This window comes from Polypterus senegalus, chromosome 8 (genome assembly GCF_016835505.1).
Source record: "Polypterus senegalus isolate Bchr_013 chromosome 8, ASM1683550v1, whole genome shotgun sequence".
Classification (NCBI taxonomy): domain Eukaryota; kingdom Metazoa; phylum Chordata; class Cladistia; order Polypteriformes; family Polypteridae; genus Polypterus; species Polypterus senegalus.
In genome coordinates this window covers 87,942,723-87,956,704 of record NC_053161.1, presented here as the reverse complement: position 1 = coordinate 87,956,704, position 13,982 = coordinate 87,942,723, and the positions used below count along the sequence as shown (strand labels likewise).

The window sequence follows — 13,982 nt, the reverse complement described above, 5'->3', positions numbered from 1 at the left end:
ATGTTCAAAGCTCTATAGTAAAAAAAAAAAAAATCCAGAATTTTTGTGATTATGTTTAGTTTGGCACATTTCTAATGTGTAGTAAATTAATATAATGGAATCTTCAGTATTTGACTATTGAAGGAAATAATAAGTGGGTGGCTTATGGTTCCACGTGCTCCCACATCCTAAACCATTCTAGCACACACTATTATTTCATTCAAACCACAGTAATGGCCATTTAATTTTCCCCACAAATAATTTGAAAACTGTTTTATCAAGAACTCACCCAACAAGGTGTGAAATTAAGGTCAGTTCTTTTTTCTTTTTTTTAACAATAAAGATTACGACAAACTAAAATCCAGTTTGAAGGTTCTCCACTGTGTTTTTTCATCTTCTATAATGACAAACAGCATGACTGCAAATAAACATGACAAACATGTCCTCTGAGGTGACCTTCAATATAAACATGTTGACACAGTAGTCAATAAGGAGAAAATGATCCAATTTCATTCATGAAGCTTGAAGGACAAACTGATTAATTTTAAGAATTTACTACTCAGGTAAATAGAAAATCTGTCATTTAATGCAACATAATTGATATTGTATTACAGTTCATTCCAAAAAAAAATATCACCAAGTTGACCGACAAAATTTTTAATACAGGAATATATTACAATTGTATAAGTCATGTCTGTTTCATAAAAATAAGAGATTAATGGCAAATGTAATAAACATCTTAAGCAGTTAACAAGCATGTAATAAGCAATGTTTTGTGTGGTTTTAGCTAAATGAATTAAGATACAGATCAAAGACCTTTTTAATGGAACCGTTCCTCTTGACCTTTTATTCTTACAAATGTATGCCATGTTTACAAATGATAACCTGTTCAGTATATTGCAGAAAATAGGAACTGTTATCATATTTCCTCTTTGAGTACATATAGTATGGAGAGCACAAACACATATAAACAGTATGTGTAGTCAGACAAGTGGATGGCTTGGAAGGGATGACATAAAAATGAGTCAATCACAAGTAACTTTTACATTAAAGAAATGAAAAAAAAAAGTTCAGAATACTCCTATTTTTTTTCCAAAATGTAATAAACCCTACAGTACACTATGGGGTTTTAAGTAAAATAATTTCATTTTCTCATCTGGATATCTTATTGGGATAAAAGGTGTGGTCTCCCCACCTAAATAAAATAATTATGAAAAAAGGTGTTTTATTTTGAACCGGAAAAAAAAAAAAAGTAACATCATATACAGTTGGAAAACAAAACACGTCGGTAGAAATGTGTTAGCAACATAATAAAAACACCCAATGAGAGTTTCAATTAGTAAATATCTGTATAAAATTGGATTATTAAAGGTAGGCTGTTAATGTGTAATAAATGCTTTACATGTGAGACCAAACCTTTTATTACTTTTATTTTTTCTTTTTTACATGGGACAATACAGCAATCCAGTCATGCAAATCTTGGTTTAAGCATTTTGCATCTCTTTTCCTATCTTGTAGCTCAGGATTTTATTCCAGTCTATCTTGGTGCGAGTTACAGGTAGCTGTCGGCGTAAGGCTTTAAAAGTAGTGTCCGACATGGTCTGGTAATTCTCATTAATTGCAGTCTGAAAGAAAAAAAAAAAACAGAAATATAAATTTTGAAGAAGCATCCATCTACTATTTCCATCTATTTAACATCACCTATGAACATTACCTATAGTGACGCTGCATAGTTTTCATTTTTTCCAAATACAGACATACAGTGGTGTGAAAAACTATTTGCCCCCTTCCTGATTTCTTATTCTTTTGCATGTTTGTCACACAAAATGTTTCTGATCATCAAACACATTTAACCATTAGTCAAATATAACACAAGTAAACACAAAATGCAGTTTTTAAATGATGGTTTTTATTATTTAGGGAGAAAAAAAAATCCAAATTTACATGGCCCTGTGTGAAAAAGTAATTGCCCCCTGAACCTAATAACTGGTTGGGCCACCCTTAGCAGCAATAACTGCAATCAAGCGTTTGCGATAACTTGCAATGAGTCTTTTACAGCACTCTGGAGGAATTTTGGCCCACTCATCTTTGCAGATTTGTTGTAATTCAGCTTTATTTGAGGGTTTTCTAGCATGAACCGCCTTTTTAAGGTCATGCCATAGCATCTCAATTGGATTCAGGTCAGGACTTTGACTAGGCCACTCCAAAGTCTTCATTTTGTTTTTCTTCAGCCATTCAGAGGTGGATTTGCTGGTGTGTTTTGGGTCATTGTCCTGTTGCAGCACCCAAGATCGCTTCAGCTTGAGTTGATGAACAGATGGCCGGACATTCTCTTTCAGGATTTTTTGGTAGACAGTAGAATTCATGGTTCCATCTATCACAGCAAGCCTTCCAGGTCCTGAAGCAGCAAAACAACCCCAGACCATCACACTACCACCACCATATTTTACTGTTGGTATGATGTTCTTTTCTGAAATGCTGTGTTCCTTTTACGCCAGATGTAGCGGACATTTGCCTTCCAAAAGTTCAACTTTTGTCTCATCAGTCCACAAGGTATTTTCCCAAATGTCTTGGCAATCATTGAGATGTTTCTTAGCAAAATTGAGACAAGCCCTAATGTTCTTTTTGCTTAACAGTGGTTTGCGTCTTGGAAATCTGCCATGCAGGCCGTTTTTGCCCAGTCTCTTTCTTATGGTGGAGTCGTGAACACTGACCTTAATTGAGGCAAGTGAGGCCTGCAGTTCTTTAGACGTTGTCCTGGGGTCTTTTGTGACCTCTCGGATGAGTCGTCTCTGCGCTCTTGGGGTAATTTTGGTCGGCCGGCCACTCCTGGGAAGGTTCACCACTGTTCCATGTTTTTGCCATTTGTGGATAATGGCTCTCACTGTGGTTCGCTGGAGTCCCAAAGCTTTAGAAATGGCTTTATAACCTTTACCAGACTGATAGATCTCAATTACTTCTGTTCTCATTTGTTCCTGAATTTCTTTGGATCTTGGCATGATGTCTAGCTTTTGAGGTGCTTTTGGTCTACTTCTCTGTGTCAGGCAGCTCCTATTTAAGTGATTTCTTGATTGAAACAGGTGTGGCAGTAATCAGGCCTGGGAGTGGCTACGGAAATTGAACTCAGGTGTGATACACCACAGTTAGGTTATTTTTAACAAGGGGCAATTACTTTTCACACAGGGCCATGTAGGTTTGGATTTTTTCTCCCTAAATAATAAAAACCATCATTTAAAAACTGCATTTTGTGTTTACTTGTGTTATATGTGACTAATGGTTAAATGTGTTTGATGATCAGAAACATTTTGTGTGACAAACATGCAAAAGAATAAGAAATCAGGAAGGGGGCAAATAGTTTTTCACACCACTGTATACAATATGGCCAAATGTTAGTGGACACCTAAACATCATTCCCTTATGAGCTTGATGGACATCCAATTCATAAACAATGGGCATTTCCCTCTGTGACTATATCAGCCTCCACTCGTTTAGGAAGGCTTTTATGTGTTTTTAGGAAGGTGTTTCAGTGTGTCTGTGTAAATTTGTGCCCATTCAGCCAAAAGAAAATCTGTTAGGTCAGGTACTGATGCAGGATAAGAAGACTTGGCTCATAATCACCACTCCAATTCATCTGCAAAGTGTTCAGTAGGGTGGAGGTTAGGGCTGTGTGCGGGACATTAGAGTTCCTCCATGTCTTTGGACCTGGCTTTGTGCACAAATGCTCAGTCATGCTGGAACAGAAAAACGGCCTTCAAGATCTTACCTGAAGAAGAGGCCTCAGTTGCCTGGAAAGTTTGCATTTTGTAATCTTTCTTTGTATTACCATTAACAGTACCCTTCACTGGAACCAGGGGATCTAGTTCAAACCCTGAAAACCAGCCCCAGACCATTGTTTCTCCTCTACCAAACTTTACAGTAGGCACTATTCAGTCCAAAAGGTAACATTCTCCTGCCATTCACCCAACACATATTCAACCATCAGACTGCCAGATAGTGAAGCTTAATTCAACACTCTAGAGAACATATTTCCACTGCTCCAGAGTCCAATGGTGGCCTGCTCTTCAGCCGAAACCTGGCATTGCACATAGTGATCTTAGGCTTGTGTACAGCTACTTAGCCATTGAACCCCAAATTCATGAAGCTCCCAATGCACACTTCTTGTGATGATGTGGTTTCCAGAGGCAATTTGGAACTTTGTTGTTAGTGATGCAGTAAGTGATTTTTACACCCTACATGCTTCAGCACTCAGCAGCCCTGCTCTGTGAGTTGGTGGTCTACCTACCACTTCATGGCTGAGCTACTGTTGCTCCTTGAAGCTTCCACTTCAAATTAATAGCACTTACAATTGACTGGGGCAGATCTAGCAGAGCAGAAATTTCATGTACTGACTTGTGGTAAAAGTGGTGGCAACCTATGACAGTGCCACATTAAAGTCACTGAGCTCTTCAGTATGACCCAGTGTTTGTCAATGGAGATTGTTCTGCTGTGTGCTGGCTTGTATGCACCCCTTAACAGTGCGTTGTGGCTCTAACACCTGAGCTCAATCATTTGCACGGTGTCCACATACTTTTGGCCAAATAGTTTATATGACTGTAATTTACGCACCAAAATTTCTTAGTTTATAGGAAAGGGGAAAATAAGGTGGTGTGAGGGGCATTGTTAAGATTTCAGTGATGACTGCTCTAAGGAAAAAAACATGGCCGCCTCACTGCTATAACAGGGTTGGAATTCACACAAAATATTTTCAAGAGAACTTTATGCAGCACATTTATGTAATTAGGTGCTGAGAATCAAAGCACTGCATCTGCTTAGTTTCCATGTCTGTTGTATTGTAAATCTGGCTCAAGACAGAGGCAGAAATACACGGCCCCATCATAAATCTGTCTTACATTGACATCATACATAGGTACCTATCCATCTCTGGGTATTTTCTCAATGGAAAGCTTGATTTTGCATAGGCTGATCTGAAAACAACCGAGATTAATAAAATTTTAAAACTGCATTGCTAGGCGGTGTGTAATGTCTTTGCATTTTTTGACCGTTGAAAGATTTTAAGCGATTTACATTTTTATATCTAATGCTCCAAACTTGAAGGAAACCATTCTACCTTTGAAACATTTTCAAGTAGGCTGCTAATACTGTATGTTAAATGTAATTAATTCTTGTAGATATAATTCAAATGTTTTTAGTGTGCCACAATTGAATCAGCATGTGGCCTCTTATACAATATTTTCCCCGGCAGGGTGTGATAATGAAAATTGACACTTTGTCATCTACTGTTTCTCAGTGGATGATGGCAGATTTATAGGATCCCTGCTCTCCTCTTATTCCATCTGTTGTACCTATACACAGTCAAGGCTGCAAAATTATATATAAAGCCTTTTAAATAAGATTGTTCCTTCTTTTAAAGTCATCTCAGATTGTTTCTTTAACTGTTCATTTATTGAAAAAATTTTCAATTTCAAATTTAAGCAGAATATTGCCAGTGTTATGAAAATGCTTTGACAATTTGCACTTTGAATCGTCAAAGTCATGGCCAGCGGAATCTCTCTTTTATCTGGACATCAGTGTGTAAGCAAGTATAATTAAAAGCTCTTGAGAGATTATTAGCATCTGGCATATTGTCTCTATTATATATGTTCTTTTGTTGCTGGAAGTAGTTGCATCAGTAACAACTTACTCTCACAGGAAATGTAATGCACACTCATTTGATGCAATGCAGTGCAATACTCAGGAGTATTGTGTGTCACTGAAATAGATTCAGCCTTACATTGCAGCTTTGACAGCATCCATATTTTTCAGAATGTTGCCCCTGGCATCTGTGGAAATGAAATGATTGTTAAACTGAAATGATTTACCAGTGTTGATGTATGGAATGTTTACTGCAAGTTTATAGGAGTATTTTATATGTCGTAATTGAAATGTTTTATTACACAGTACTCTTCCACTGGTGTTAAGCTATGAGAAAATATACTGAACACTCCTCCCATATGAAGTAAACTGTGGTCAAAGAAGAAGAGCACAGAAGTGAAAGCAGATGCAATGTCAAGTAAGTGGAAGATCTCAATATACTGTAAAGGAAAATGAAAATAGGAATTGACTTTATTTCTTGGTGGCGACAGCTCTAAATTACTGGCACTGTAGTTCCTTTTCCACAGCACACCTGTAAAATACAAAAAGCTTGACATCTGACAGATTTTAAAGCAGTTCATAAATGTGTATACAGGTTGTGTTGCAGCCAAAATACAGTAAGTTGCACCTGTGCTACTTGTGTGAATTCAGCAGTGTATTTATAGAGAAGAATCTATGCAGTGAAAGTACCTTTCAAAGAATATGAAATTTCCAATGCACTAAAAGTGTTCGAGCAGTGCAAACATTAAAGATATATATAACTTTCACAAACGGTTCCATTATATATAATCCAAATACAAAGCCAATAAAATAAATATTTAGGGGACAAAAATAGAAGAAATCTGTCTTCAAAGTAAAACTCAATCTAATACGCAATTCACTTGCCAAAGAGGAGAGAATGAAACGAGAAATTTCCCTCTTAAAACTGCAGCCTTGGCAAATTAAGTTATAGAAATATACAAGCGTGCATCAGTCAGAAAGTGGTCCCACTTTGTAAAGACCTTCCAAAGGAGGACATATTTTTCAAAATTTGTTTTGCTTTATGATATTTTGTCGCAAAACATAAAAGGTGAGATGGTAAAGGTTACCTCATACTCATAATTCTAGTGTAAGCAACACAGATACAATCCTTTTTCTTTTTCAAATATTTTATGGAAGACATTGTATACTATGTGTGCACATTTATTAAAAAGTACTTCATACCTGATTTCCAGGTGTTGAAATATTTATGACAAATTGCAACAAGATAAATAAATAAATAAATACAAAATGAATACCTGATATTCATTTTCCGATGTCTCCAATAACTTAATGAATTCCTTGGCAGTCTGAGCTTCATTCTGGGACAGAAAAAGTAGATAAGTTGACATCATCATGAGGGAACTCATTTAGTGACAATTACCAAAGAATATTTTGTTGGTTTAGGTCAGGTTTTGATGGAAATATAATAACTTTTGGTATTAGTTTTTAAGACAGTTTACAATTACTTAAACTGATTTATCTTTATTCACTTTAATGCCCTTCACAGTTTACCTAGAAACAATACAACATATCCAAGTCTGGTTTACTGTAGTTTAAATTATCTCCAAAATCTTCAGTGTAGAATTGAGATTTCATAAATATGTATCAACTCAGGAAGAAATTCAGTCTACATACTTTGGACTTTGGTGATATTAGTATTGGTATATTGTTTTCTTAACACAGCAGTCAAGGGGTGCTTATACTGTACCAAATATCTTGCACTAAGCATTTTGTGAGAATACAGCTGTACTCCATTCTATCCACAAGATATGACAAGATTTTATTAAAATTTGTTTTGTAATGTGCATGAACCTTAAATCACATTATTACAAAACAAGGTCAAAACTAAAGCATTTCTTCTTTTTATTATCAATTTTCTACAAAATGTTAAATGCAAAACCACATTTTTAAGTAGCACTGAATAAAAATTAAATTGACATCCAACTTACAGAAAGAGACAAGGATTCCTGTACATCTTTATGGCTGACAAGTTGAACATTTCCGTCTTCATAATAATGAACCTGAATCATTAAGAAATCTCATTATTTCATTGTACAGCATTCTGCTTGTGCAATACTTACCAATTCTTTTTTATAACAATTTGCTATAAAAATGTAATAAATATTTTCAAAACTTTATAAAGCCATAATCCAGATCTCTAAAATCCTCACAGAAAAACTGAATCAATGACATTTCTTACAACTTATTGATAAAGCCTACACATATAGACACCACTGAAAGCACCAAGTCTGCTCAAGAGGAAAACCACACTACTTTCGACAGAGTGGAAGGCATCTGGAGCAAGTTGTACATCAGTGTGGTCAGAGCTGAAAAAGTGCTGCCTTTTAACAAATATATTCTAAGATGCAAAGATAAAGTACTTTAAAAACTGGTGCGGTTAACCAAAAAACTAGAATCTTCTAATTTTAGTATACGATATGTTCAATGTTGTTATGTTGAAAAAAATATTTTAGTAATATATTTATTATTAATAATATACTCCCTTCACATTATTACTTTATTTTTGTTAAAAATCAAGGCCATTCAATGGATAAAGAAGTCCTAATAGCACTTCACAAGTTTAAACAACATAGATATTCTACCTGTATCTTCATTATACCCACTACTTGAGTGGGTGCTCCTGGAGTGATGTTAAATTTCCATTCTGACCTCCAGCGTCCATTCCTTGAAGTAAAAGAGAAAAATTATGTAAATATATTCAATTAAAAAAAATCCCAACTATATATAGTTTTACTACAGTTTTGGTAGTCTGCTTAACAAAGTCACTCCAAATAATTAAGTTTTCACACCTATACCATGTAACAACGAGGGTTATAAAATTACTTTGGGTCTGTAGGCACATAAGGAATTTAAAAATGCTGGCACAGTAAGATTCAGTAGCCAGAGGAAATGCTGTTGTGCATAATGAGTAACAGCCCATCAAGAGTAATGGAGTATCTGCGTCAAGATTGAATATTTTTTAAAAGAATGTTTTATTTTTTTTTTCTATTTTTTGATTAAAAAAATTAAAAGGGCCAGAGCACAATTATCAAAAATAATTTCAGCATAGAAAAATAACTAGAAATAAAACATTTTGCCTGTTCTCAGTTTGTGTGTCTTTCAAAGGTTCTCATTGAAAAATGAATCAAGCTTACAATACTTCACTTGACAAGACTTGGATGTTAAAACATGGTCTATGTAACAGTAGTTAGCATTTTTAAAATGTATGTAATCTGTTTAATATGAGGAAAACCTATAATTTTTTACTATTTTTAAAACCTTTTCATTTTGTAAGAGAAAATAATGTAAAGCTAAAAATGCAGAAACTTCACTTGTTCTGAAACACCAGATTGCCTTTATTGTCCAGCGACTATAAATGTAAAGAAAGAAAATAGGAATAATTTACTATAAAGGTCAAAGGAAGTTATAATTGATTTGCTGGGGCAGGCTAAAACAGCAAGATCTCCCATAAATATACTATGGCTATACTAAATATTTTCAAATATTATCATATTAAATGTACTAGTATTCCCATATTATTACTGACTGGGCCTTAAAAAAAAAAAACACAGATTTTTAATATCTGTACTGGTCAATGGTGGGATTCCATCGCTACTTTTTAGTAGACAAACATTAGTCAACATAAAAGTGTTATTGTAATTTCTGTTGCATTAGTCTGGAAAACTCAATAAAAAAATGTGGTACTCCAGCCAGAAATGTCACCATGTAATTCCTACTGCCCATATAAATACTTGCCGTAGTTGGATTCCACAAATGTTGCTCCATGATCAATTTATAAATGTATTACAGGAAAAACTAGCGAAAAATACATGTACAGTTACTAGTTCAAGATCAAAATATAGTTCACGGTCTTATGTGCACACCACTGGTATGTCTCCCAGACAGACTAGTGACACTAGAATGACAATTCAAACAAATGTCAATGAATATTACACAGATATTAAATACATCGGATATGACATATGTAAAAGATAACAAAACGTGCTCATGAGTATGATGAACGAATGATTATGATGTTAATGAGCTACCATTGAGGGTACTGTAAGGCTGTGGTAATGTCATCTACTATACATTGTGCAGTTTACTTTATGGATCTATTGTTATATTTGTGGCTGTTAACACCAAAAATATACTTAAATTCTATTACAGGCTTCCACTGATTTGCAAATCATTTCTGAAAACAACTTTGTATGATTTTTTTTTAATTTAAGTGTTATCTGGCTCCTAATAAAGACCCTGATTTCTGCACCAAAAAAAACAAAAATAAATAAATAACATTTGGTAAGAATTAACACAAACCTTAATGATAAAATTTAATGAAGAGAAAATGTGTTTCATAAGGCTGTTAGCTATGCGTTTTGCTCCAAGTTTTATATTTAAAAAAATGGCCATTTGTATCTTCTTGGGCTTTTCCAACTCTGTTGCCATCTTTTTAGGAGCCATGATTCTGATGATAATATGAGAATGCTCCTGAGCAATCTACTTGACAAGCCAACTTAACCACAGCATGTGAATGCAGCATTAGCTATGAGAATGACTGATCAACCAGGTCCTCACTGCAGGTTCACATATAGGTGGGGTTGGATGTCAAAGTGTTGCCATCAAAGACTAATTGTTTGCTGATGGATATGAGATGGGGCAGATACTAGACTGTTAGCTTAAAACAGGACCTACTCCTGCATTCTGGTATAGTAGACAAATGGTATTTAACACTTGCAATGATTATTAAATAAACAATACCATTACTAGCAAATTGAATAAATTTGATCTCTAGTTGGTTAACCAACAGGTGACAAAGAGTATTGGGAAGAGAATGCTCCACATGGAGGAAGGTCATCAGTGGAATCCCTCAGGAGTCTATCCTTAGACCAATACTTTCTCTGATTTATATTAATGACATTGATTCCGGTATAGTTATTAAACTTGTCAAATTCACACTAGGACACTAAAATTGGATGGATGGCAGACACTGAGAAAGCAGCAAAAAGATGCAGCTTAATGTAAAACAGTGCAAAGTGCTACACATGAGCAAAAGGAACATATATATAAAATCTGTCTTTCTGCCTGTATGTCTGTCCACTTTTTACGAGAGAAATACTTAATGGATTTAGATCAGGTTTTTTTCTATAATTTGCTTAAACATTCCAGTTGATTTTGCAACCTCTCTCATCCTGCTATGTATGTATCATAGTTTCCTTAAGGTACCAATTTATTTGTGAGAATCCGAGAGACACACCGCGGGCTGAGGGGGGCGGGGACCTCTTCACTTACGGTCAGCCTCGGGGCGTTCCTTACCTCCACTTAGCTAGTGAACAAAAGAACTACTTAACGGATTTAGATTTGCTTGAATACTCCAGTTGATTTTGCAACTTCTCTCATCACACTAAGAAGCATAGTTCACTTACAGGAGCGATATATTCATGCTAATTCCAGACAGTGGCTGTAGACTGAGGGAAGGTGGAAGCGCAACGTCAAGGAGTTGGGAGCCAGGTAGGGCTCTCCTCACTGTCCTGTGTCACTACTACACAGGCAGAGTCGTGGAGGACGGCAATTCAAATATAAATACAAGATGGGAGACTCTGTCATATAGGAATCAAGATCTGAAAAGGATTCAGGGGTTTATATCGACTCAACATTTTCACATTTCGACTAAGCAATGCACAAAAGCAATTCATCCATCCATCCATTATCCAACCCGCTATATCCTAACTACAGGGTCATGGGAGTCTGCTGGAGCCAATCCCAGCCAACACAGGGCGCAAGGCAGGAAACAAACCCCAGTCAGGCCGCCAGCCCAACAAAAGCAATTAAAACTGCAAATAAAATATTAAGACTGTATCATAAATAACACTGAATTTAAGTGAAGGAATGTTATGCTCAAATTATATAATGCATTTGCAGTACCACATCTGGAGTGTTGTGTGCAGTTCTGGTCACCATGCAACAAAAAAACACCTAGCAGCACATGAAGCTGTGTAGAGGAGAGCAACCAAGTGCATCCCAAGAGTTAAGGACGTGTCCTACTCTTACTGACACAGAATTACACCGGTTTAGTCTTGAGCAGATGACACTGTGTGGGAACCTAACCCAGCTATTTAAAATCCTCAAAGGCACTGATAAACTAGGTCTAGCAACATTGTTTCAGCTTAAGGGTGAATGACGTACTCAAGGAGATTAATTAATTAATTAATTATTAATAAGAAGTGCATTTACAACTGAATTCACAAAGCAATTTTTTTACACAAAGAGTTGTGGGAATCTGGAACAAACTACCAAGACATGTAGTTGAAGCAGAAGCCTTTAAAACCTTCAAGAAAAATCTGCATCAGATATTCGGACAACTTAGCTATTAGTTAAACAATTGGGCTTGATGGACCGAATGGTTTGCTCTCATTTGTCAAATTCCTTATGTTCTTAAATACAGATCTAATGCTATACCTTCATTATACGGTAAGACTCAGATATCCAACCTTGTTACATATGACCCTGCCTCACCCTGTGTCCCACAATGTGGGGTATCTGAAAAAAAAAAAAATCAAAGCACTTCCAACATCTAGCTCTGTGCTGTCCTCAGGGCTACAGTGAAGGTATATATGGAACGGCTGCAAAGATGATTGGTGTTGGCACCTGCTCTACACATTTAAATATCATCCTACTCGTTTTTTATAATTGAAAAAAATTCAGCTTCATTGTGGTTTATAAGGCAAAAAGAGTATTAAAGACTATCTTCACACGCTTCATTTTGTTGTAAAGAACTTGTTTGTACTTTGCAAGGGCATTACTGTATCAATAACGAAAACTGTTACAAAAATGACTAATAAGTATTTTGTTAAACAAAATAAAAACAAAAACTACTTACAAAAGCTGAGTGAAAAACAAAATCTAAAGTGAAATTGAAATTGTATACTTGAAAACTAACTGAAATAAAATAAAAATGGGTACAAATGAAAATCTGCTGTTTTGTTTTAACATAACCACAGTTGGTGATCAGTATTCCCTCTGGGGTGCATGCCTGTGAGGGCACACAACTAACTTTTAGATGCAGATTTCCCAGTAGTGAAAAAAGAAACATTTCAGGAAATTCCTTACTGAAGTTTTTACAAAAGAGGGACAGCCACACAGCCCTCCTTCCCGTAATCAGTTAATAAAAATAGCCAAATAAAGCCTATATGTGTATCCTTTAAAAAACTGGCATTAAAGTGACCTAATTAGTTTGTCCTATGCCCAACGTTCTCTTTGAAGTAGCTTTGGTTTATGCAATACAGCAAAGCAAAGCTCTGAGGCAAAATACTTTAGCAAATAACCCATATTTAAAGAGTTAAACCAGAACAAAAAAAAAAAAAAACAGACAGTAGTTTAGGCTAAATTACTCCCGTCATCCAGTGGACAAAATTAGTTTAGTTTTATTCACCAGGATATACTGCTTTGAAAACAGCAAAAGTCACTTTCTGTAAAATGTCCAAACCAAAACACAAACTGGTGTGCATAGCGAGATACTAAAGTAAACTATGGAGCTGAATTAAGATATGAAGATCAACTCACTGTTTAACACTGAGCATTCTTCATCAGATTCCGGTGATGATACAAGAAATTGGGGGGAAAAAAAAGGAAAATACTGTATTACTTTTACTTTTTTGATAACTTTTTCTGTCTGGTTTGAGTTCTGCCTTGCACTTGATGCCATCAGGTTAGGATCTGGTGAATGAGGTGGATTTAATCATTAATGGATAGCTGGATTAATAAATAAAACATCATCTATTATATATATATATATATATATATATATATATATATATATATATATATATATATATATATATATATATATATATAAAAATCCAACATCTGTCTATATGTCTCTCCGCTTTTCATGAGCGAACTGCTTAACGGATTTAGATCGGGGTTTTTTTCTAGAATTTGCTTGAACATTCCGGTTGATTTTGCGACTGCTCTCATCACATTAAGAATCATAGTTCACTTGCAGGAGTGATATATTCACGCTAATCCGAGACAGGCTGTGGGCCAAGGGGAGAGGGAAGCATGATGTCAGGAGTGGGGAGTCGGTCTGCCTCTGTGTTTTGGAGCAAACTTGCTTCTGCTTAGCTAGCGATACCTTTTTGTTTATTGATTTTTGAAGTTTGTCTTGTTGCATTACTACGCTGGGAGTGGCTAGTCCGTTATAAAAATGAAAGGGTTTCCAGCCAACCATCTTTTTTCAAGTCTAGAATGTGATTCTGCTTTTAGATACTAATACAAATGAAAAGCTTTGATTTAAGTTGATTGTGCTTTTTTTGCATGAATAACACCATCAATATATGTTCAGCTTGATG

The 13,982-nt window shown here is 35.5% G+C and overlaps 1 protein-coding gene across 1 annotated transcript in view; it reads right to left on the bottom strand.

Moving 5' to 3' along the window:
• Positions 1-543: 543 nt before the first annotated feature.
• Positions 544-13,982, bottom strand: part of LOC120534113 (F-actin-capping protein subunit alpha-2) — an 86,664-nt gene continuing 73,225 nt past the window's right edge. The window contains exons 7-10 of the mRNA XM_039761400.1: positions 8,235-8,316; positions 7,581-7,652; positions 6,888-6,950; positions 544-1,604 (exon numbers count right to left, since the gene is read on the bottom strand). Coding sequence (XP_039617334.1) covers positions 1,464-1,604; positions 6,888-6,950; positions 7,581-7,652; positions 8,235-8,316 — 358 coding nt within the window. The 3' untranslated portion in view covers positions 544-1,463. The remainder of the gene's footprint in view (positions 1,605-6,887; positions 6,951-7,580; positions 7,653-8,234; positions 8,317-13,982) is intronic.